This window comes from Aspergillus sydowii, assembly GCF_001890705.1.
Source record: "Aspergillus sydowii CBS 593.65 unplaced genomic scaffold ASPSYscaffold_20, whole genome shotgun sequence".
Classification (NCBI taxonomy): domain Eukaryota; kingdom Fungi; phylum Ascomycota; class Eurotiomycetes; order Eurotiales; family Aspergillaceae; genus Aspergillus; species Aspergillus sydowii.
This window is the reverse complement of record NW_024467878.1, coordinates 246,295-269,079: the sequence shown is the minus strand read 5'-3', so window position 1 is coordinate 269,079 and position 22,785 is coordinate 246,295. Positions and strand designations below refer to the sequence as shown.

The window sequence follows — 22,785 nt, the reverse complement described above, 5'->3', positions numbered from 1 at the left end:
AAATGAAAATGTACAAATATTAAATATTCAATGTTCTCTGATTTCTGCCGAGGCTGAACTGAATTCGGCAAGCCGACCCCCATTGGCCAATCAGCGACTCTGTCATATGATAATGACGTCACCTCAACGGCTTGAAGGGGCAGACAATTAACTATGGGAGTACAGAGTAATTATTGTATTATTACCACTTATTCTTCTTCTAGCAGAGCAGTATGGAGCATGGTGACAGGTTTTGACACTGCTACAAACACTACAACATGCGCTAAAGTTGCAAGGGTGTCTTGGGTTCAATTTGCATATATATATACATATATATATATACCTCTCACTGTGTAGCACCTTTCGACGTAGGACGTCGCAGCAAGGCCACGTCAGTCAAGAGACGAGACTAGTTTCGTACCAGAAACCTTCCCTTGACGCAGCAAGTCAAGCCCTGTGGGAAGCCCCCCCAGTCCACCGTCAATCTTTTTCAGTGGTGGTGGTTTCAGCTGTTTCGATATATCTGCCAACGAGCTGTAGAATCGACGCAGAGCTTCGTTGTCGGCGGGGTTCCTGGCAAACTTCGGTCCAAAAGGAGGAAGCCACTGGAACTCCTGATTGAAGACAGTATAACCAAGCATGAAATCGACCTCCACACCATTCATGTCGGTCTTGCCTGAATCCAATAGCATGACAACCCGGCCTCTGCTGCGCCGTACAACCTTGGCGCAGAATTCGGTTGAGCCGCATTCTGAAAAGCAGTCCATGGCCCTGTCAATGTTGGGATATGCTCGGATAATGTCTTCGATGGCGGTAGGTGATCGATAGTCAAATACATCGTGGGCACCGTACTCCTTTACCAAGTCATGGGAGCGAGGAGATGCGGTTGTGACAACCCTCAAGCCCGCCAGCTTTGCAAGCTGTATGGCGTAGAGACCAGCAGCTGTTGCGCCGGAATATATGAGGATTGGTGTATCCGATTTTCCTGTAACTGGACCTTGGTCGATCCAAGGAACGCTGAGCCGGACGTTCAAGGCCAGCATGGCGGTCACAGCAGATACTCCAAATGTGGTCGCTTCCTCGTCGCTCACAGACAACGGCGGCTTCCAGGCCAGGTCACCGGGGATCTTGAGGTACTCGGCGAAAGAGCCTCGATTTGGATAGAGTCCGCCATGGGTCCAGCCAGCGACTCTGTCACCGACTGCCCAGTTTCCGGATGCTCTGGACCCGACCTTTGCAACAGTACCGGCGTAGTCACAGCCAATGATCGCTCCTCGGGGGGCGACAATGTCGACATGCTTGAAGTCTGTGGGATTGAGAGCGACACATCTAACTCGGACGAGGATCTCCTCGTCGCTTATCTCGGGGACAGGAACGGTGGCGACCTTGACACCGTCTCCAGAGGAGCTGCCACAAATGTAGTTTGAGACGCGGGTGACGATCGCGCGGTTCGCGATTAAGGCTTGCATGATGTAGTTACAGCATCAAGATAGAGTCTAGTCGATGGGGTTGTCTTATATGTATGGCAATTCGGGACGGGGCTTTCAGTCTGTCCGCATTAATGAATTGCATAAACTGGATTAAGGACTAATGAGTCATCTTGCCTGTGAATGTGATAATTAATTAACTAGTTAATTATGTTAATTTAGTTAGTCAATCAAGTAGTGGAAGTTAAATGCGGTGACCCACCGACTAAGTGCATCAAGCATTAGGAGTTATTTAAATACCTGCTACGTATTGCCAGATCTGCATTATTCCAGGTGTTAAATACCTGGCATTCCACATCAACCCATTTCTCTCCTGTATATCAATTTCTCTCCTCTATACCCGCTCCATCATGGTCAAGAAAACCAAACCGGGGAGGGCCCAAATCCCCATGGACCAACTGCCAATCCAAACCCGGCTCAACATTAAAAAGTACACCCCGGACTCGTGTAATGATGCTCTCCACGGCCGGAAGGTCCCGATAGGACTTGGCTACGAGCTGACTCGGGCCTGTGTCATTCGCGGCATCCGACACCATCCTGGCTTTGCGCGCGAGCTGCATGGAGTCAGTCCAGATCTCACGCGTGCATTGAATGCCCGGGATATCATGAGCGGCACTATCCCAACCATGTCAGAGTCGGACCCTGCGGAAATCCCTTACTGCATCTGGCACCCAGACATTCCAAGCCAGGATACCCTCCGCGCATTGGTCCAAAGGTATCCCAGCATGATATACCATGCAGCGCGCACCTGTGCAGTTGCGGGGTACATTGACCTATATAGGGAGCTCAATCCCCTTCCAGAAGTCCACGTCGCAGAAGAAGCCCGGCATGCAGCCGTGGGAAGGAGCAACAAGGACAGCGAAGAGATATGGCAAAACATCGCATCACAGCCAGTCAAGTTCGCCATCATGAATGATTACGCACGCACAGTCGACCTTGCTAACCCCCGACCTGCAACTCTCAACGGTGATACTGCGCCATATTCGAGCCTTACTGGCGGACGCGAACACGTGGAGCCCGACAAGCTTGACTATTTCCACCATGGCTACGACCGTCATTATCGCTCCTACTACTTTAACATCACAGAGGACTGGTGTATAGACGACCACGACCACGACCCACCCAACCCCCCGGAGAGCTACTACCCGTTCTTATATGGGCCGCTGCCAACGGACCTACCACCAATAAACAAGGATAAATTAATCCTGGTGGCTGCATATTCCGGCGACATTGATCGATACACTCGTTTGCGCCGCCCACAAATGGTTGAAGACGAGTTCCTCTGCATCATCCGGGGCATCTACCATAACCCGTTTTGGGCAAAATGGTGGAGCACTCAAGTTCCCAACGATCCGACAGCGAGGTTCACCGAATGGGAAGAAATACTCATCCAGCGAGCGATCAACGGCCGCCGAACCATGTCCGACGATGTTACCTGGGCCACGGCAGACATCCCCAAGGACCTGCTGCCTCTGAACATCTGGTTCCCGCAGCAGGCCGTTAAAGAAACATATGAAAGACTGGTCAGTATCAGATCGGATATGCTGTTTCAATGTCTCTACGCCTGCATCGTGGCCGATTACCCGGATATGTGGGATAGGCTGCTGCGGTATTCACCCCGACAAGCCTCCCCTCAGCGGACGCAGCCACTAACGGAGAGCGAGGCTCAAGAACGGAAGCTCCAGCAGCTTGCCAAACTGGTTAGCCCGTCACTGTGGATGGAGGCCAAGGACTCGCGGAATGATCATTATCAGCAAGACATTGTGGCTGCTGTTCCCAACGAGCTCGAATCACTCGAATGGGAATACAGGGAAGTGGCGAACGCGCTGCTTCGTTCGCGTGCACGCGGATTATACCTTCCGAGGTCGTACTGGATGGACAGATGGGTTGACCGGAATGATCCGGTTCATGTTGCACCAGGTTCGCTCCGTGGATATGACGGGGCGGGTCCTACAATGCCTGCGCTGGACTTTGCTGTATTTCTCAGGGACGTTGTGGGCGAGGACAACGAGGTCTGGCGAGACGATCCCAATGGCCGTCTTGACATGGATGTGCTATATGAACTACTGTATCGCTGTTGATATGGCTCGAAACACAACCATCGCCTATTTCACACATTTCCTCATGATAGTCCGCTTGACCGCTTTAATCGCTTCAATATTGGCCCGATGATTTGAACAGCGGTCTCTCCTCGCCACCAACGTTGTTTACTTTGCCAATGAGAACAACCTGGATGGGTAAGACTTTGATCCTGGGAGTACTCTGGGGCTCCAGATATCCCAGGGATCCCCGCAGGCGACCCGGGTGATGGCGACATATGTCTTCAGTTCTTGAAGGAGGTCCGTGAAAAGAGCTTCCTGATAAGAAGTCTCTTTCTGTTGCGGTGTCTTCATCATACTGGTACCTGAAAGGATTCCCGATCAAGGAGATATCTGATGTTGAGACATATACCGTGTATATGACATATGATCTTCATGGCCAGTGGGACTGGAACAACCCTAATGCAGCAGATGGATGTGACGGTGGTGGGTGTCTACGGTCCCACGTTAATGTCACGGAGACCTCCATTGCCCTTTCTATGATCACGAAGGCTGGAGTACCTAATAACAAGATTTTTGCTGGAGTTGCCAGCTACGGCCGTTCCTTTAAAATGGAGGACCCATCCTGCCACGGCCCCGAGTGCAAGTTTACGGGGCCCGAATCCGGAGCCAGACCAGGCGAATGTACCCAAACCGCCGGATATATTGCAGAGGCAGAGATTAAGAACTGGCTGGAGAGCAGCGGGGACAATATCACTACCTACTGGGATAAGGACAGCCGCTCCTATATCTCCTTCTCCCAGGACGGTGACTGGGTGGCCTATCTTGACCAGGAGGAGAGAAACGAACGCCTTTGGAGCTGGTGATTCGACGGCCACTTCGCCGGTACAGTGCTTTGGGCAGTCGACCTGACGGAGTTTGTCTCCCAGAACCCAGACGGTACACGCATTGAGCCGCCGAAAGCAATTAACTGCACGCGGAGCTTTGATAGCTTGGATGATCTGGAGTCCGCTACAGGTATTGACGACTACTGCACGAACATATACCTCCTACAGGCCTTATCCGGCAATCTGACGGCAACGCTGGACGCGTATCGGGACAAGCTGGACAACAACTACGATAAGAAGTTCGGGTGGTATAAGGAAGCAATCAGGAAGTCGGCTACGCTCTCCCTGTCGCATTTTTCGAGGGTGAATGCCTCCAACTACTTTGATTGTATTATCGATCAGGACGGGACGAACCATACCGACCTGGGCTGCTTCTCGACTACCGGAGCCTACGGGTCCGTGTACTGGATTGCACGCGACAAGCCCCGGTTCGAAGAGGATCTGTTCGCAGTCACTGTAATTTCAGCGGATTGGCTCACGTATGAGGCCTATTGCGAAGAGGAACACAGCCATAGCACTGGGAGCTACTGGCATGTCGGGTACTATGGAGTTCCTCATTTGAAGGACGACTTCAAAACCAGCAATCCCAAGGACAAGATATCCAAACGGCTCTCAAAAATCACAGACTTCCACTCCAATTTCGGCTTCACTGCCTTCCTCGCCAATGAAACTATGTACATGGGTGACATGAGCGACGCCGTCGATGGCGCATCATTGGCGGTGCTCATGATATCCGCGTCCGTCACCAGTATGTCGCAGGTTGCAGACGCTGGGCAAGACTATGAGGATGAGAAGATCAAAAATATCATTCTTCTCTTCCTCACTGGCGTTCTCTTTCTGATTCCAGGCCTCGAGGAAGGCGCCGCGGCTCTGGAGCTGGCGGAAATAGCCAGCATTCTCAGACTGGTTGGTACTGCTGGTGATGTCGCAATGAGTGCATACGACGTAGTCCAGGCAAAGGACAATGCACCGGCGGCTGTATTCGGTGCCTTACTCGGTGGACTGGGTGCGCTGAACATGGTGAAAGCCCCTGAGAGCTTCGGCATTGCGGCCAAGGCAAGAAGAGGGATGCCCTCTGGGCAAGTCGAAGCATTGGGACCAGAGGTTAAAGGGGGGCTTGCTCAGATCGATAAGCTGGTGAAGGCGTGTTTTTAAAGAGAATACAAGGCGGTGCGTATGTAATTAGGGTTTTCTTTGCATAACTGCGAACTCTGATGGTCTGCCCGGATTTGGTCTACGGTAAAGCCACACCCCGGCCCTCATGCAGCTTCTGGACTGCGGTCTGCGTAGATTTGGGCTTAAATAAGATGGGATAAACATTCGCAACGGTCCTTCAACGACAGCTCCCGTCGTAGCCACCATAGTCGAGTCGAACGCTATGATCGTGATTCTATCATTGCAGTCTTTCGCCATTGGAACCGCACCCCTATCAAGCTGCTAACTATCCCAGCCATCCCAACAACTCCATCTCCAAGGTTTGCGTATCCAAGCACCGAAAGGGGCAGAGCCAAGTCACACAAGTTGGCCAGTAGCTGGGCGTATGTATTATATTGTGCCCTAGAAATGTGAAATGTCAGGACTAGACTAAAGAATCGTTGAACGTTGAACGAACATGCACGTTCTCTTTGCCTCAGCGGCCCCCTCGCCGTCCTTCTTGTGGAGTTTACACAACGAATAGATGTCGGCCACGATGCTAGAGATCAGACCAGCCATCCATGATCGATATGCAAGCTTCTTCAGTTGTTTAGCGGTGGTCAGCTTCCGAACTCCCGCGGCATCAATAGCAATAATGTTGTCGAGGGCGAGATAACCACCATACCCGAGGTGGTGGGCAACCGTAAGATATCGCAGCGGTGCGTCTGTGCTCCTCTTTCTGTAGGCAGCAGAGGCCGCGTTAAACTTTTCGATGAAGGTACCGATTCGTAGGATCTTGCGGGTTATTTCAAACTGCTTCGATATCGCCTGGAAGTCAATAGCATCTTGGCGGTGCTGAACACGGTGAATGTACCAGCAGTAAAAGCGAGCGAAATACTGTACAGAGCGCAGAATCTTGTCACGGCCGGCTATACAGACATCTTAGCGTGATAAGTTCTCTCAAGTATATATGCTGCCAACATACCTGTCGTAGCGAGAAACCGCAGCGAATGCGCCAAAGGAGAGCACCCGGGTGCAACTGCAGTTGTCTTTTTTTCCGGGAGCATTTTGTTACCAGTCTTGTAGCAGTAAGACACTGATATCTGTGAGGGGTTATCTAGGAGGCGCGCAAGATATACTAAAGGCAGAGAGGTGAACGGCGATTCCTCGGTGCCGAGCAAACTCCGGCCACCACTTTCGACTGTTTGTGTTCAACAAATACTGCGACAGGCAGCGGTTGACAGCCAATCGCAAGTCATTGTACATTGTCCTACTAGCCAGACTGCGTAATACTACTGTTTTTACCATTGTCGCTAATTAAATGATTACACTGGCTGAGTGAACCCCACGATATAGAATCAAGCAGTAGAATAATAATTTTCATAAGCAGGAGGGCTGGACTCTTCATCATACGGCAGGGGCACCTCATTGAAGACAAACCCCTGTAGGTCGATATTTGGTGACACGGAATCATATACAGGCAATGCACAGCACACACTGAAGGACTTCCACAAGGGCTTTCGGTCCACCAGCCTGCCAGTGACCTGGTCAATTGTGTCTTCTGCTGTGACGATATCAACCGTCAGCTGGTGACTGACAAGAATGACACTTGTTTCACCATCTCGGTGCATGTCGGGATGTTGCTGTCTAGCATCGAGGTTATACGCAGCCAATGCCACGTCTGCCATGCCTGAACCGATACTAATCGCGAATGGAATGTCTATCATGTCCTCTGTTGCTTGCGTTCTCCAGACTCCCCCAGTTGCACTCCACCTGCCAGTCTGGTTATCTCGACATAGCGGGCGGACATATTGTTCCTGGCACTCGACTGCCTGCGTTGCACTGTCAGGTATTGATAACAGCTTGACAGTCTCGTCCACCTTCCACTTCACCTCCTTGACTACAACATGTCTCATTTCTGTCGCTCTGGGCCCTTCGGTGATGGTGCGTCTGGCATATATTCTGGCATAATAAGAAGACTTGGGTGTCTGATGGTCCGGTGTGACCTCCAGCATAATCTTTATTCGATCGCCGCGGAAGGTTCGGCCGTGCTGAATAGATTGAAGATGACCTGGAATAGTGTACCGTTTAATCTCAATTACCTGCGGTGTCGTAACTGCTGTCCGACCGTGACATTTCGACATCGCGACGAGGCTATACGAGATGCACCCCACCGCCGTCTCCACCGTCGGGGGTAGTCCAGCTGGTATCGGCAGTCCAAATGTATATCGGAATGTCACCAATCCTCGCCGCTGATCACGCTCTATGCTGTCCGGCGTACACCAGAGATCGCACTGCGCCGCCGTTTGTGCTGTAGAGTATGTCTGGTTATCTGTTGGACATGGGCTGCCGGGCGATGATCTCCGCCGTCGCCACGCTTCGCGCAAACCAGTATACCCAGAGACCATTTTGCTGCAGCATCGTGGTTTAGATGCGACCGTCCGCAGTAGACGAACGCTGACTGCTGGATAGTCGCAGGGCTGGATGTCGGGCGAGGCAACGGTGACCGTCACAGATCCTGGCAAGGGCTCGCTGTAGGACTCTTGACGGGCGCCGACAAATATATTGTGGGAGCTGAACGCCCCAAGGTGTACTTTGTGTGTTTCCATAATGTGCTGGAACTGCCATGAACATGGGAATATCATGGGAATATTCTGGACAGGACTCCAGCACATCATCGCGTATATAGTATTTCGCGGACGCCTGCAGCTAACCCTAAGAGGCAGCCAAGACGCGCTCTGTGGGTCGCAAAGTGGACGCAAAGTGGACGCAAAGCTTGGGCGAGTTTATGTCGATTATTAATGGCATGGCATGGCTCTCCAGGCTCTGGCCTGTTTGCTCTTTTGCTGGACAACTCGCCATTTGGCCAGAATCTGGGCCTTTTCCTCGTCCGATGCCGCTGCCAGGTCCGCATCCCCCTGTCGAATGCGCGAGAAGATAATGTAGTCCTGTCGGTTGTTTCCGTATGACTTTTCGATGCTTCTGGAGACGCCATTCAGGGGATACCCGATCAGTCCCCACAGACCTGATTGTGTTAGTGAATTGAGTCTGCTTGTCTGCAGTATACGTACCGGCCTGGGGCTTGAGCAGGACACCACCGACTCCTTTGCCAACTCCCTTGGCCATCTCGCCCATTCCCCCTTGCTTCCATCCTGACTGTGGCTGTGTCACTAGGCCAGTGATTCCGTCATACCAAGTCTGCCAGAATTCCTGTCGCCAAGTCAGAACCAGTTGTCTCCAGTCACCACTGTCTTGGGCAGGTGGATACATACCGTTGCCGCTGCCTTCAGCCCTGATCGAATATCGTGCGCATACGGTTTGTCCTTTACTGTGCGATCATGGTACCACCGAGGAGCATCGTGGAAACCTTGCGACAGGAGCAGAGTCAAGCCCACCGGTATCTCGATGATCCAGTTCACAACCCGTCGTCCAGTGTAGCTGCTGTTGGTGAGTACAGAGGAAAGAGTGCTCCGCTTAGCCATCGTGGGAGCGTCCTCACTCGAGCTAGTTGAGGTTGTGCTCGCAGACTCCTTGGGTAGAAGGCTACTGACACTGTCCCCCTGTTGATCCAGACCCAACAACCCTTGGTCTTCCACGATGGGCGCTCCATTCGTTTGCATTCCAGCCATTCGCTCCTCGCATGTTGGTAGCCCAAAATCATCTGCAAACCGAGAGCGCTTTGTCTGGGAGATCCCCTGCACAGTATGCATTGGGATATTCACAATCCCTGTGACGAAATTCCCCATCGCTCCTGCAACGCCCTGGGCGCTTGCATTGAAGGGTCCTCTGGGATCCGTATTCGTATCGTAGCATTTCGAACGGTAGCTGTTATCGTTAGCTGCACCACACTTGGGGTTTGAAGCGTGAACGGATAACATACAGTTTCACATCATGAGGATCGAGATGGCCTCCTCGAACCAGGACCGACGCTGCCAGAGGACTCAGAAGTATCCTTGTTTTGCGCACGCGCCATACTGCGTTGCGATCAGGACACAGCGAACACCGCATACGATCCAGCTTCAGCTGGCGGTGGAAGCTTGCAACTCCTTGCTCTGCCCCGTCCTCTGCACGTATCCTTTCGCTCAGCTCCTGTGCTTTGGCGATAGTGGCAGGTGCCAGACACTTGTATATTGCATCCGCCAGGCGCTCCGGTGTTAGGTCTCTGAATGGGATGGGCCACGGTCCTGCCTGGTTTGCAGCCACCAGTGCACCCCAGAAGGGCTGGTCACCGAAGAACGGGACAACTGCAGTTGGTCTGCCCATCGCGAGTCCAATTGCAGTAGTTCCAGCACCGCCGTGGTGTATCACGCAAGAAACGCGCTGGAATAGCCAATCATGAGGACAGTTGCCCAGAAAGAAGATGTCTTTATGCTGAAGGCATTCTGCTCCTAAACCACCCCAGCCTTTCGATATTAATGCGCGCTGACCTGTCGCCAGAACTGCATCCAGTATGGTTTGTGTCAGCGCGTCAGGGTCATCCACAACAATTGAGCCGAATCCGATGTATATCGGAGGCGGGCCTGACTCTAGGAATTCCAGAAGCTCTATAGAAGGCTCGTAGTCGTTGTCTGCAGGGAGGAAATTGAACCCAGTAACATCGATATGAGCCTGCCAGTCATCTGGTTTGGGCAGTAATGATGGAGACCTTACAATATTAGCCAGTTTTCCATACCAGCAACGGATTGTAACCAACCACATATAAGTAAAAGGGATGCGCAGACGGTGAACCAAGCTTGGGGCTCGCACTGCGTCCAGCGGCTCGAGACCCAATTCAAACCGACGGAATTCATTCTGTAGGTCGCCCAGTCCTTGCCAAATAACCATCTCTGTGACAGCATAAGAAGCCACCTTGGCCACAGAGGGCTTGGTTGTGAAGCTATGGACGTTCGCCAGCGGATGTGGAAGCGCTTGCGTCGGGGACCAGGGCATTCTATACACTCGGTAAGCCTCTGATATAGACAGTATGGAGAAGGGCAAACCAACGTAAACATCAAGTGCAGCGGTATCCCGAGCTTCTCGGCGCAATGTATATGAGCGAAACTCGGCGGGTTTGCGATGATGGCATCTGCGACGAACGGCGGTGCAGTCAAAGGGGCATCACACAAGAGACTAAGGCCCTCGCCTGCCTCAATGCACGATCGCCAGCATCCTCCAATGATCTTACGGATTTCCTGGCGTCTACGGCCTACCGCCCCGTGGAACAGCGCGTCCATCTTCGGGATCAGCTTTGGGTTATGCACCATGAAGGACATCAGCTCGGCCGGGTCTCCTCCAATATTGAAGAACTCCAGGCCATGTTGCTTGACGAAATCCCGGAAGATCAGGTGCGTCGCCAAACGGACACGATGACCATGCTGCTTCAAAGCCTTTCCAAGGACAATAAAAGGCTGAACATCCCCACGGGATCCAACAACCTGGATGACAATGTTGAGCTTAATGGGGAACTTGAGATTCTCTGGAACAGGAAACGAGCGACGCGTTATATCGGGCTTCTGGCTTGCCAGACACTCCAGAAATCCCGCGACTTCCGGCTCATCCTCTTCAAGGTTTATGTCGAGTCGTCCACTATCTTGTAGAATGTCAGAAGGATTGTGGCATAGTCAGTACTGGCTGGGACAATACCGGTTACGCGAGCCTCAGTCTCACACCCATGGCCAGTAAACCTGGCATGTTCAGGTCTCCTGGCTTTACACCTGGATGTGCAGGCGAGTGGAATCTTCCTGCTGGGGCAGATGAAAGGCTTTTCCGAGGGCATGTTGTGATGATGCCGATGCCTATTGAGCTGCCAGAAAACAGCCTACACTCCTATATCAAAAGCAGCAATAGAAACTCCAAAGTCGCAGAAGGAGTAAGATCCATCTCGAATGAGTAGTTTGTCAGCCATTATATATCACCTACGTCGAGAGTGCCGCGATTAGCAACGGGCTGGTCTAGACACGTCGATGCCCGAACCGTGGAACCTGCTGGCAGAAGGGACATGATCTCGTTGCCACGAATAATACGGGATAAAATCAGCGGCGGTGAATGCATTTCCAGGGTTCTCATTAAGCTTTCTTCAACGGTTGACCACATGGTCGAGAGCTGACCGGTGCCTTCGTGGCTCAACCAAGGGAAACCGCCTTACAAATATCTTGGACGCCGGAGTTGGTATATCTTCTGACAGCCACGTCATAGACAGAGTAATAATAGACGAGAGATATTCTTAAGCTGGCCAGAAAGCGTGGTGTCGGCTGGTAGCGATAAGCGCATACTGTTCAATACTCGCCATGCCGAGAATAAGACTTGAAATCCGAGAGCAATCAATCTGCCGACCGGACGATCGGAACGATGGGGACAATGCTATTAGTATTGCTCTTCTTACGGTCTCCCCCTCGGCGGGCAATCAGCGAATCGCTGGACGTCGCTTAATGCAAGCCACATGCCCGTGCACTGGAATGCTAAAGCCCAAAACACCCCGCAAAGGGCATTAGCCGATACGACGAGAGATGATCCTACTACGTACGTAGTATGACACCTTGAGCAGCGTGTGGGGATTACCCCAGACTTCCCTCCTCTGAAATGGACTCCATGGAGTATATATTAAGGTTACGAGGTGCCTGGCCTGGCTGCGTGTAACATGCCTTTGCTTCCCAGTCAATTGGTGTTTCTTGACCCAAGCAGAATACTGAGCGGGGAAATATGGCCATGGGCTCTCCTGACATCGAGGCCCTCGGGGACACAAAGGCCCTGGGACCAGACACTCGTACGGACTCTCGTGCTGAGGGCGCTATAGAGAGTATCGCGGTCAATCTGACAGAGGAAGATGTATGTCCACTCTGATCATAGTGAAGAGCAACCCGGCTAATCTACTTTATAGGACCGTCGCATCCGCAGAAAGACCGACAAAACAATCCTCGCGCTGCTAACGTGGATCTACTTCCTACAAGTATTCGACAAGGCTGTGTTGGGAACCGGTGCAGTCTTCAACCTCCAAGAAGACGCGCATCTCACGGGGAGCCAGTATTCGCTAATTGGGTCCATCTCGCCTATTGCGCAACTGGCATGGCAGCCATTTTCGGCGTGGCTGATCGTGAAGGTCCCACCGCGCATCTTGATGCCCAGCATGGTTCTGGGTTGGGGAATTGCAGAGGCGTCCATGGCAGCCTGCAACGACTTTACTGGACTCATCACGGCTCGCTTCTTCCTCGGACTCTTCGAAGCAGGTTGCCTGCCGCTATTCACCTACTTGACTGGACTGTGGTATCGTCGTGTCGAGCAACCGATCCGGATCTCCATCTGGAATGGCATGAACGGTATAGCAACAATGGCGGCCTCTGCTGTCTCATACGGCCTGGGACATATTCCCTCTGAGCACCTAAGGCCCTGGCAAACGTGAGAAATTCCATCTTTGATCGATGTGACTGTACTGATTCTCCGACAGGATCTTTCTTTTCGCTGGTCTGCTCACAATTGTAAGCGCACCTCTTGCGTATTGGAAGCTGGACAACGACATCAACACCGCTCGCTTCCTGACGGAGGATGAACGCCTTCAGGGAGTAGAGCGCCTGCGTGCCAACCAGACCGGCGGCACTACCCACGAGTTCAAGTGGTCGCAGGTCTTCGAGGTCGCACTGGAGCCCAAGTCCTGGCTGTGGGTTGCGATGGCAGTGTTGCCCAACATGGGGTCTGCCATGACCAGCATCTTTGGACCCCTTATTATCACTGGCTTTGGGTTCGACAAATTCCAGACCTCCCTGCTCAACATCCCATTCGGCGCCGTGCAGACAGTTGTCATCGTCGCGAGCTGCTGGGCTGCCTCCAAAGTGAAGCTAAAATCGGCGGTGTTGATAGGCTTCACCCTGCCCGTCATCGTGGGCGTTGCAATGCTGTATGGACTGAAGCGCGACGCATCCCAGCGACCTGCATTGCTCGTGGCGTACTACTTGTGTGCCTTTTTATTTGCCGGCAACCCTCTTCTCCTGGCCTGGCTGGTTGGGAATACCGCCGGGGCAACCAAGAAGTCCACAACGCTCGCTCTCTTCCAGGCCGGCGTCTCTGCTGGAGCACTGGCTGGTCCTCTGCTCTTTACCAGCGACCAAGCCCCGGGATATCTGCCGGGTATTCGGGGCGTGCTGGGGCTTTTTATTGCTTTGATCGGAGCGGTGATCATCCAGCTGGCGAACTTGATATTCCTCAACAAAATGCAGAGGAAGAAGAGGATAGCAAATGGAAAGTCTGCAGATATTATCGACCAGTCAATGCGAACCGACCTCGATTCAGGCGCAAAGGGGCAGGAGCAGGAGCACACGGGGGACGAGCCAGCAGCTCAAGACTTGACAGACCGGCAGAACGATCAGTTTGTGTACATTTACTGATAGCACTAGCTAGCACAAGACCTGAATCGCCGTTTATTAGTCGGTAACTATTTGTATTGCAATCTCCCTCTCCACTGTACCGGCAATCTCGCGCTCAGACCACGTATAAACCCTGTAACGTACCCCAAGGTTGCAGAGGACGCGGGGTTACTGCTGATCAGTTAAATCATTGCAGTTACATTATTGCCGATCGGAAATACCTTCAGACAGTCTCCAATTCTGTCCAGCTTGTTCATCACCAGCAGCATGAACCGTGTCCCTCGCCCAGTCCATCCCCGGCGCCTTCAGCACCGTCGCTCGCGCAATGGCTGCTTGACCTGTAAACGCCGGAAGGTGCGATGTAACGAGGAGAAACCGCTGTGCTATCATTGTCGTCGTCTGCATCTGGACTGTCTGTGGAAAGACCCGGATATCGACTCTTCGCGACAGTCGCAGTCTGATGCCGGAGAAAAGACACAGGAACAACCATCCCCTACAGAATTCTTTGACTTTGCGCAATCCATAGGAGCTGGTGCGATAGATGCTGCCCCGTTTCAAGATTCTTTCCTTCCAGTCTTCGGCGACTTTGCATCCGACCTCAACCTGCAGGACGAACTGCTGCTAGGCAACCCATCTCCCTCGCCGTCCATCGACGTCGACCACAGAGAGCCTCTGCAACTACAGATCCCGCCTATACTGGATCCCATCGAGAATGGCCCAAAGGGAACATCCGTGCAAGCCTTGCTGAGCAGGCTAGCGCAATCGTCGTCGATGGTGCGTCATTCGATGACGGTGTTCGCAATTATTCGGGCGTCGCCCAGCAGCAATACAACGGGGGATTACCAGGTACACTATGAAAAGGCAGCAATCCGGCTCTCCCAACGATGCCAGGAGCCAGGTGGAACCAGGATAGACGGTGGTGAAGAACTCCGATACTCGCTGGCCACGATCTTCTTCCTTACATACGCCGATGTTCATTCCCTCCCAAATACCTTCTTGATTAACTTAAACTGACGACTCTATAGCTCTTGACCGGCCGCTTGGATTTGGCCTATTCGAATCTGGCCTGTGCACATCGTGCGATACAGGTGACTGGGATGAACAGCTTGGGCTCTATTGGTCTGAAGCCCTTTCCCCCGGACGAGCCCTCTCTTGCTAACTGCTGCTTATTAGAACAGAGAATCCTGTCGTGGATCCGTTTACTCGATGCACGGGCAGCCGCCGCTGGAGGAGAAGGCCTTCTAGTCAACGACACCATACACTGCCCACCGACCCCGACTTCGACCTCCGCCAGTTCCACGACTGGAATCCCAGATGCCACTCCAGATTGCGGCTCACACGATGTGATCTACGACATGCTCTGCCAGCCAGGGATCGCGTTCTACCAACAAGTACAAACCATCACCGGGCGCATTACTCGAATCGCCCACATCCACCGCAGCCGAGGAAGCGTAGAAGACGAGACGGAGGTCATGGCCATCGCGGCGAACATTCTTCACGACCTGGGGATACTGTATGACCGGCGGCCTGCACTCATGGATTACGCTGTGACTGGGAATCTCAGTGCGCTGGCCGAACCGCTTGCGTCGGGCATTATACGCTCGTTCCAGACGTACGTGGCCAACTTCTACGCCTGCTATATACACCTGCATCGAGTCGCCCATCGTCATTTGGCACGCTCCAAGGTCGTAGACACAGCTCTAGAGAAAATAAAGGAAATTCTGCATCTGATGGTGGCCAAGAGTGAATCTGTACCGGTTAACATGCTGTGGCCGCTATTTCTCTGGGGCAGTGAAGAAGACGATCCAGGCGAGTGCCAGTGGATTCTGACGACAATTCAAGGTCTGCATCATGTAGCCAGTAATTCCAGTATGGCCGCCGGGGCATTGGGCGAGATCCAGAGAAGGCAGCGCGAGTCGGGGGGGAGGGTTGATATCCGGTCTGTATGTCTCGAACTGTTCAACACTACTTTTGCAATTGTCTGAGTTTATTTACTTTGTGAGGTTCATTGTATCTAATTGTATCCACGGCATTGGTATTAATCCAAACAGTCTACACCTTTGAAATCAACTCCTTCTCCACTGCAGCAAAAGGTGCCACCAGCTTGAGAGCACGCGCCTGCTTCTCTGCATCCACGAACCTGGGGAATGGTCGTCGACAGTGTGCGCTCGACTCTGGATATCCATGCATCTTGGTGATGATCCATTTCATGCCGTTGACGTCTGATGTAGAGATTCCCCATTCTGGCTGTCCCAGTCTCTTCTGCAGATCGGCCGCCTCTGCGGTCTTTCCATCATTGTAGAGGTTGTAGATTTCAACCATTACCTGTAGAGGCCCATTAGAAAAGTTCATGCTGACTATTAAGTTGTATACTCACGCGCGGAAATACATTTGCCACACCTGAGATACACCCAATTGCACCCACGGACAGGGCCGGCACAAGCCAGTCGCTCATCCCTGACACTGCGCCGAACTGACTCGGTGGAAACGTCGCAGCCACTCTGGTGACCTTTGCAATCCCTCCGCAGGTCAGCTTGACGCCGCAGATGTTGGGATGCGCACCGAGGGTCTCCAGCATGTCTGAATCCACGTCCAAGCCAGACAGCAGGTTCGGGAAGTTGTAGATCATGACGGAGATGGGAGACCTGTCTGCAACTTCCTGGAAGAACTGGACAATGGCCTGCTTGGTCATGGCCCAGTGGAACGTGGACGGGACGAGGACCAGGGCGAAGTCTGCGCCGTTCTGATGGCCGACCAGCGTTTGCTGGACGATGTCGCGGGTGCTGCCACCCAGACAGCCGATCGTGATGGCGAAGTTATCCTTTCCCTTGGCTTGGGCTATTTCCCTTGTTCTTCGAACCAGTTGGGCCTTTTCGTCCTGACTGAGGGTGCATGACTCGCCGCTGGAACCCGCGATGACAACTAAGTCAATCAGCTTCAGTCTGCTGCCGTCGGTTTGGATGCATATGTGATGAACATACCGCCATGTAAGCCAGAGGTGACGAGATACTCTAAATGGCGTTCCTGCGTGGCCCAGTCGATATCCTGCTGGTCATCGTCGTTGAAGAAGCTCACGGAAGGCCCGTGGATGCCGGGAGGGAAAGCCCGCTTTGTCGCCCCGTTGGAGTGCATCGTGAACAGCTTAAGTCAGGAATAATATAATGTCCATCTGGAAAACCTTTTATGGTTTCATACTCAAGGCGTGAGTGACCATTGACCCTTCGCATCGCATCTCCACCCGATCGCGTCGGCAATCTTCGATGCGATCGCGTTAGCGACGGGTTTACGACGCCCTGGAGAACAGCGAGCTATACCGGTGTTTTCGCAGCCGAGGTCGGGCGACAGCGTTTGCTGGAGTCGATGTCGCATTTCTTCTGTCATGTTTGTTTACCGGGAAGTTCGAGGGACAACTATGGATTCACCAATACTCCTACCATCTCTCGGACATACAGTTATACATACATATATATTGCTAATACACTTGACTTCTCCTTGAAGACCTATCCTATCTATTTTACAGTATACTACTCACTCAGTCTTGGCTAAATCATTGCCCCCTTTCTCCCATTTATTCTCGTCCGTACTTACTTCATCCACCTCTACAGGCTGGCTGTTGACCAGTTCCAGAGCAGGAGGTCGGTAGGTCTTGCGAGCGCCCAGGATCCAGTTCGACCCAGCGATAACGAGGATGACACCAAAAGCAACAACGCAGTAGTTCATATTGACAGGGTGGACGGGGTTCGACGTTGGCCATACGAAGAGCACCGGAGTCAACAAGGCCCAGGCAACGTCGGCCATATTACAGAGATAGCCAACGACATTCGGGAGCTTGAAGCTGCGGTTTTCAGGCAGCATGCGACGGCCCCGTAACAGGTTGATACCAGGTGGAATGGCATAGGTAATGGTAAAGCAGACCACGGCAGCAGAAATAATGGCATTGAAGGCGTTATCGGAGCCAAGGAAGATGAGTCCAAGGACGATAACCCAGCAGAAACACCAGACCAGCCCAGCGACAGGCACGCCGAACTTGGGACTCACCCGTTCAAAGTGGCGACTGAAGGGCATGCCACCATCGCGCGCGAGAGCGTATGCCATGCGTGCAGCGGTGGCTGTGTCGTCGATTGCGCACAGAACAAACGAGAGAAGCGGAAACATCATCAAGCAGATGCTGCCCGCCTTGTTCTGTGTGGCCTGGTAGTATATCTCAAGGAGAGGCTCTGGGGCAGAAATGGCCGCCGGAATGTCGTTCATGACGGCGAGCACTGCAGCGATGTAGCCAAACCCAGTGACGACAGCCATCACGATGGCGTAGATTATGAGTCGAGGTCCTTGCGTCGTGGGGTTCGGCATTTCCTCGATCATATGGATGGTCGAGTCGTAGGCAGTGACCGAGAACGCACTGATAACTGTTAGCTTTAGGTCTTTTCAAGGTGTTCTATACTTGCCCCTGCAATAGGCCCAGCTGCCAGGCCCAACCGTCAGGCCAGCCAGACTGGTTGATAAACCCGCCAAATACAAACTTACCACTCTGAAAGTTCGGCGACGCGCACGCGAGAATCGTCGCTAAGCTCATGATGAAGCCGGCGAGGGTAAAGAACATGTTGTATTTGTTGAGGTGTGCGAGGAAGCGGTTGGCCAGCAGGTTGTAGCTGAACGCAATGACATCGATGGCGATATACAGCAGAAACCGCTGCCACGGCGTTGGCTCAAAGGCAGGATGGACCAGCTGGGCGTAGCTCATGATGATTCCACTGACGAGCAGGCAGTTTGACGCGGCCAGGCAGACCCATGCAGCGAGGTTGATCCAGCCGGTGATGTAGCTGACAGCGCGTCTTGTCGACTTCCAGCTGGCCACAGCAGCCCAGTGATACTGGCCACCAGCAGTGGGATACGCCGACAGGAACTCTGCAAGCGACACACCGCAGCACAGATTGAATATGCCTGCGACCGCGATGCCCCAGACAGCGCTGCTAGGGCCGCCAGAGGGCAGAGAGGCGTTGACGGTGGTTCCAATGGCACACCACGAATTGACGATCGCAAACGCCATCCCCAGCATCGAGAGGCTGGAAAAGGAGTCCCGGTGCAAGTCCGATTTGATTCCCATGCGCTCCAGAGAGGCGTCGGCCTCGTCGGTGGCAGCATGGGCATTCCTGTGCCGTTGTCGGGGTCCCTCTACTTCCATTCTGTACTGCAGAAAGGCTGACTCGCGAGAATGGGAGAATATCCAGCGCAGTCAACCTGGACGGGCGACCAGGCGGTTTAAAGACGCTGATGACGCTGTACATGCGCTTATCAGCCCAAACAGGCAGTCATTTGCAAAGGATCGAGCGAAACGAACAAGCTTGGGGCAGTGGATCCCAGCTGCCTATCAGACGGCAATAAATGATTGAACTGCCTATCAAATGGCACACAATCAGCCTGGCTCCACTGGTCTCGTCCCCGCGTCTCCAAATCGCAGCCCACATTCTCCCCATTCCCCCATATTATCCCAATCTCGTCAAGCCAGCTTATCCCAAGGAATGACTCGCCATGTCCGCTATACCGAAGACGATCACGAGATCGCGCAATGGGTGCGCTGTCTGCAAGTCCAAGAGGGTAAGCAGGAGGAGTCCGACTCTCTGAACGACCGCTAACCCACGCAGCTCAAATGCGACGAAGCCAGACCCAGCTGTTCGCGCTGCGTGAGACTGGGCATCTCCTGTCCAGGATATCAGAAGCCTCTGAAATGGCCCACTCGGTCGCGGGCGCGAAAGGCAAATAGCGGCGTCTATACTAGCCCTCCCTCAGGCATGTCTTCCCAACTCAGCTACACGTTCGATCAGCCACTGTCTGATCCGTCTGATCAATCTGCCTCGTTCTGCGGATCGGACTCTCTGGACCAGCTGGCAGGCGTCTTTGCAAATAATAACCCTGGCGTGGGTCTCTGTGACAGCTTTACACCGTCATTGCCATTCGACGAGCATCCAGAGGTGAACCTGCAACGCCAGCAAACACCCGGAACAATGGCTTCTATGAATCAGGGGTACAGAGATGATGAGCTATGGCTAGCGGAGCTATTTTCTGCAGAATCAGAATCCACTCCTCCAGTGGCTTTGAATCAACCCGTCCCGTTCCCTTGCGAGGTGCCACTTACGCACGCTCTCCAAGACCACTCCTCTATCCTTGTCGAATACTATTTCAAAGAAGTCTGCGGAATGATGTCCTGCTACGACAGTCAACTGAATCCATACCGAACCACCATTTCTGATATCTGGTCGCGCTCGCCGTCACTCTACTTTGTCACGCAGAGCATGGCAGCTGCATGTCTGTCCGAAGTTTCGCCCAAGTTTGCCTCTATCGGCCGCCGACTTCGAGATCAAGCAGAGTCATGCCTGTCGAAAGAGATTCAGGAGCCACAGATACAAACATCCTGCATGTTGGCACTGGTTATGCTTGGGATGAGTCGCTGCTGGCACAATCCTGGCGACGTAGGCCAGTCCGAATTTGAAATGCTTGCCAAAATAGTTCTGTCTTCAAGATCCGGCCAGGATGGCATCGCTTTGGCTGATGAAGAGAAGAGACAGTTCTTCTACAATTCCCTTGTCTACTGGCAGGTTCTGCTGGCGTTTGTCGTGGATCGCGGGTCAAGTATCCAAGACATAAACGCATCGCAACCGAAGCCCATCCAGCCAGACGGCTCCGAATTACACGCACCGCACATTCCGCATCCTCAGACAGGCGTCGGTATTGAGGTTGAGATGCTGGTAGGAAAAGTGGGGAGTCTCGTCAGGCGGGAACGAAAGCGCATTCAGTCTCGCCAGTTTGCGTCCAGAAACGATATCGACCAGGCTCAAAAGGCCATTCTGGAAGCAGAACAGCTACAGGCTCAGCTATGTGCAATCAAACTTCCACTTGAAAGCACAATCGTCAACTCGGGCGACGATATGACACCGGGAGATCACCTGGTGAGGATTGCAGAGGCATACAGATGCACAGGCCTGTTGCAGCTCTACCGGAACTTTCCAGATCTCTTGTTACCGTATGCGTCGCTGTATGATCCAACGCAGGAGCTCACAACACTCAGTTCGACACAAAGCACATGTCTGACCGATTGCAGGCCCATGGAAAGCTCATCGCTGGTTTACCTGGCCCTGCATATCCTCGACCTGGTAGAGAGCGTTCCTGTGTCGTCAACAAGCCGGTCAATCCAGCCATTCCTGCTCGTCAGTATCTGCAGTGAATTGGGGCTTGATCGTGCCGGTTGCTCCATTGCCGGTGCAGATAAACTCCCTTTGGCCAGTCTCGCATCGAGTCCAAGGTTAAAGACGCCAGTGACTGAGATAGATATTCTGCGCGCAAGAAGGTCCATTACCTCGCGTCTTTCGTCCTTTGAGAACATGCTGGCTGCGAAGCCTATACAGCAAATGCTGAAGCTGGTCAAAGAGACCTGGGCTTGGATGGAGAACAGCCACGACGTGTATTGGATGGATGTCATGATGGCCAAGGGCTACGAGGTCCTCATGGGCTGACTTGGCTTTTTTGTTATCGTCTGGCCCACTATTTGGCCGCGTGGTGATATTCCGGGTCCTTGGGCTATTATTTCCTAATTCGGAAATGCAGAGCGAAGGATCGATGCTTCACAACCAACACATTATTATTGTTCCCTGAATAACTTTTGAAAGGCAAATATCCTTTCTCAACTGGTCTATCACAAGCCGGATTGCCCACCATGGTAGAGACCACGACAGGCACTTCCTTCAAGGTTGCCCTGTTGCAAACCAGACCCAAGGTATTTCGCTGCCTCTTATAGTTTACCACTTCACACTTTTAATACACTTATAGCCCCTCGATGCCGATTACAACTTCGCCCACGCCGCTGAGCAAATTCGCGACGCTGCTGCCCAGGGTGCATCGCTGGCTGTCTTGCCCGAGTACCACTTGACAGGTTGGGTACCAGAAGAGCCATCTTTCGCCTTGACTGCAGAAAAGGCCCTGGAATACCGACAAAAATACCAGAATCTAGCTGCAGAACTGCACATCAACATCTGCGCTGGGACTGTTGTTTCTGAAGCACCCAGCCATGGCCCTTCACACAGCAGGCCAACCTTGCTCAATACCTCCGACTTTATCGACAATACCGGTCGCCTTCTCGGCTCCTACACGAAAACTAATCTCTGGATCCCCGAGCGAAAGACACTCACTGCCTCCGTTGAATACACTCGTCGAGTCGGAGAGCTAGGAAGCCCACCCCATCGCGTTATCGATACACCCCTGGGCCCCGTTGGGATCCTAGTCTGCTGGGACCTGGCATTCCCTGAAGCCTTCCGGCAGTTGGTTCTAGCTGGTGCCAAAATTATCATCATGCCCTCGTACTGGGGTTCATTAGACATGTCAAGCGAGGGACTTGCATACAACAAGGACTGCGAGAAGATGTTTGTGCAAAGCACACTGGTAGCTCGGGCCTTTGAAAACACCGCTGCAATCATCTACTGCAATGCTGGCGGTCCTGCAGAGGAGGGCTTCTTCGGCTGCAGTCAAGTCGTGCTGCCTATTGTGGGACCTGTCCCTGGAAGCTTCTCGAACAGCGAGGAGGGAATGCGCATTGTGAAAGTGGACATGCGCACTGTTGATATTGCAGAGCAAAACTATAACATTAGAGAGGACTTGCGCAGGGAGGATTGGCACTATGGGTATTCCAAGCTCTAGCTCCAGTTTCTAGACATTCTACGTGAATAACAATAGAGCATGTAAATCATTCTTCGCAGTATGCAGGACATCGCCCCACGAACAGGAAGCTTATTCCACCTTGGCCTCACCAGATCTACTCCAGCATATTTGCTGATTGGTGCTAATATTGACGTATTCATTGCGACCATAATGACGGTACTTGGTGGCAATGACGATATCCAATGCCTGGCTGCAACGTCACGGAACAATCAAACTCTGG

General features: G+C 52.8%; 12 protein-coding genes across 12 annotated transcripts; 6 read left to right on the top strand and 6 right to left on the bottom strand.

Annotated features, from left to right (window-relative positions):
* Window positions 1-37: 37 nt before the first annotated feature.
* Window positions 38-1,487, bottom strand: ASPSYDRAFT_51967 (zinc-binding alcohol dehydrogenase family protein). Its single transcript, XM_040848401.1, has one exon. The coding sequence runs from the start codon at window positions 1,446-1,448 to the stop codon at window positions 372-374; it is 1,077 nt and encodes a 358-aa protein (XP_040696357.1). The 5' UTR covers window positions 1,449-1,487; the 3' UTR covers window positions 38-371.
* A 368-nt stretch (window positions 1,488-1,855) lies between these two features.
* ASPSYDRAFT_164535 (uncharacterized protein) lies at window positions 1,856-3,547 on the top strand (the record flags this gene model as incomplete). Its single annotated transcript, XM_040843270.1, has 1 exon — window positions 1,856-3,547. One exon carries the CDS (start codon window positions 1,856-1,858, stop codon window positions 3,545-3,547), a length of 1,692 nt encoding a protein of 563 aa, XP_040696356.1.
* Window positions 3,548-3,783: 236 nt separating this feature from the next.
* On the top strand, window positions 3,784-5,547 carry ASPSYDRAFT_37349 (uncharacterized protein; the record flags this gene model as incomplete). Its single annotated transcript, XM_040845530.1, has 3 exons — window positions 3,784-3,805; window positions 3,878-4,312; window positions 4,397-5,547. 3 exons carry the CDS (start codon window positions 3,784-3,786, stop codon window positions 5,545-5,547), a joined length of 1,608 nt encoding a protein of 535 aa, XP_040696355.1.
* A 221-nt stretch (window positions 5,548-5,768) lies between these two features.
* On the bottom strand, window positions 5,769-6,593 carry ASPSYDRAFT_62849 (PEX11 family protein; the record flags this gene model as incomplete). Its single annotated transcript, XM_040850181.1, has 3 exons — window positions 5,769-5,949; window positions 6,005-6,455; window positions 6,512-6,593. The coding sequence occupies 3 exons, from the start codon at window positions 6,591-6,593 to the stop codon at window positions 5,769-5,771; spliced, it is 714 nt and encodes a 237-aa protein (XP_040696354.1).
* A 291-nt stretch (window positions 6,594-6,884) lies between these two features.
* ASPSYDRAFT_37347 (uncharacterized protein) lies at window positions 6,885-8,135 on the bottom strand (the record flags this gene model as incomplete). Its single annotated transcript, XM_040845529.1, has 1 exon — window positions 6,885-8,135. One exon carries the CDS (start codon window positions 8,133-8,135, stop codon window positions 6,885-6,887), a length of 1,251 nt encoding a protein of 416 aa, XP_040696353.1.
* A 189-nt stretch (window positions 8,136-8,324) lies between these two features.
* On the bottom strand, window positions 8,325-11,281 carry ASPSYDRAFT_1169660 (glycosyltransferase; the record flags this gene model as incomplete). The annotated part of the gene is made up of 7 exons (XM_040840224.1): window positions 8,325-8,551; window positions 8,598-8,736; window positions 8,799-9,351; window positions 9,407-10,171; window positions 10,220-10,456; window positions 10,510-11,095; window positions 11,149-11,281. The coding sequence occupies 7 exons, from the start codon at window positions 11,279-11,281 to the stop codon at window positions 8,325-8,327; spliced, it is 2,640 nt and encodes an 879-aa protein (XP_040696352.1).
* A 923-nt stretch (window positions 11,282-12,204) lies between these two features.
* ASPSYDRAFT_37345 (uncharacterized protein) lies at window positions 12,205-13,880 on the top strand (the record flags this gene model as incomplete). Its single annotated transcript, XM_040845528.1, has 3 exons — window positions 12,205-12,330; window positions 12,383-12,897; window positions 12,947-13,880. 3 exons carry the CDS (start codon window positions 12,205-12,207, stop codon window positions 13,878-13,880), a joined length of 1,575 nt encoding a protein of 524 aa, XP_040696351.1.
* Window positions 13,881-14,126: 246 nt separating this feature from the next.
* On the top strand, window positions 14,127-15,844 carry ASPSYDRAFT_62846 (Zn(II)2Cys6 transcription factor; the record flags this gene model as incomplete). Its single annotated transcript, XM_040850180.1, has 3 exons — window positions 14,127-14,831; window positions 14,885-14,978; window positions 15,033-15,844. The coding sequence occupies 3 exons, from the start codon at window positions 14,127-14,129 to the stop codon at window positions 15,842-15,844; spliced, it is 1,611 nt and encodes a 536-aa protein (XP_040696350.1).
* Window positions 15,845-15,877: 33 nt separating this feature from the next.
* On the bottom strand, window positions 15,878-16,991 carry ASPSYDRAFT_1169646 (dihydrodipicolinate synthase family protein; the record flags this gene model as incomplete). The annotated part of the gene is made up of 3 exons (XM_040840223.1): window positions 15,878-16,184; window positions 16,237-16,781; window positions 16,841-16,991. 3 exons carry the CDS (start codon window positions 16,989-16,991, stop codon window positions 15,912-15,914), a joined length of 969 nt encoding a protein of 322 aa, XP_040696349.1. The 3' UTR covers window positions 15,878-15,911.
* A 273-nt stretch (window positions 16,992-17,264) lies between these two features.
* Window positions 17,265-19,156, bottom strand: ASPSYDRAFT_706212 (uncharacterized protein). The gene is made up of 2 exons (XM_040850516.1): window positions 18,305-19,156; window positions 17,265-18,258 (listed from the first exon to the last, which is right to left on the bottom strand). The coding sequence occupies exons 1-2, from the start codon at window positions 19,039-19,041 to the stop codon at window positions 17,388-17,390; spliced, it is 1,608 nt and encodes a 535-aa protein (XP_040696348.1). The 5' UTR covers window positions 19,042-19,156; the 3' UTR covers window positions 17,265-17,387.
* A 232-nt stretch (window positions 19,157-19,388) lies between these two features.
* ASPSYDRAFT_164624 (Zn(II)2Cys6 transcription factor) lies at window positions 19,389-21,367 on the top strand (the record flags this gene model as incomplete). The annotated part of the gene is made up of 2 exons (XM_040843275.1): window positions 19,389-19,454; window positions 19,502-21,367. 2 exons carry the CDS (start codon window positions 19,389-19,391, stop codon window positions 21,365-21,367), a joined length of 1,932 nt encoding a protein of 643 aa, XP_040696347.1.
* A 185-nt stretch (window positions 21,368-21,552) lies between these two features.
* On the top strand, window positions 21,553-22,576 carry ASPSYDRAFT_51957 (carbon-nitrogen hydrolase family protein). Its single transcript, XM_040848400.1, has 2 exons — window positions 21,553-21,627; window positions 21,681-22,576. Exons 1-2 carry the CDS (start codon window positions 21,568-21,570, stop codon window positions 22,542-22,544), a joined length of 924 nt encoding a protein of 307 aa, XP_040696346.1. The 5' UTR covers window positions 21,553-21,567; the 3' UTR covers window positions 22,545-22,576.
* Window positions 22,577-22,785: the final 209 nt, after the last annotated feature.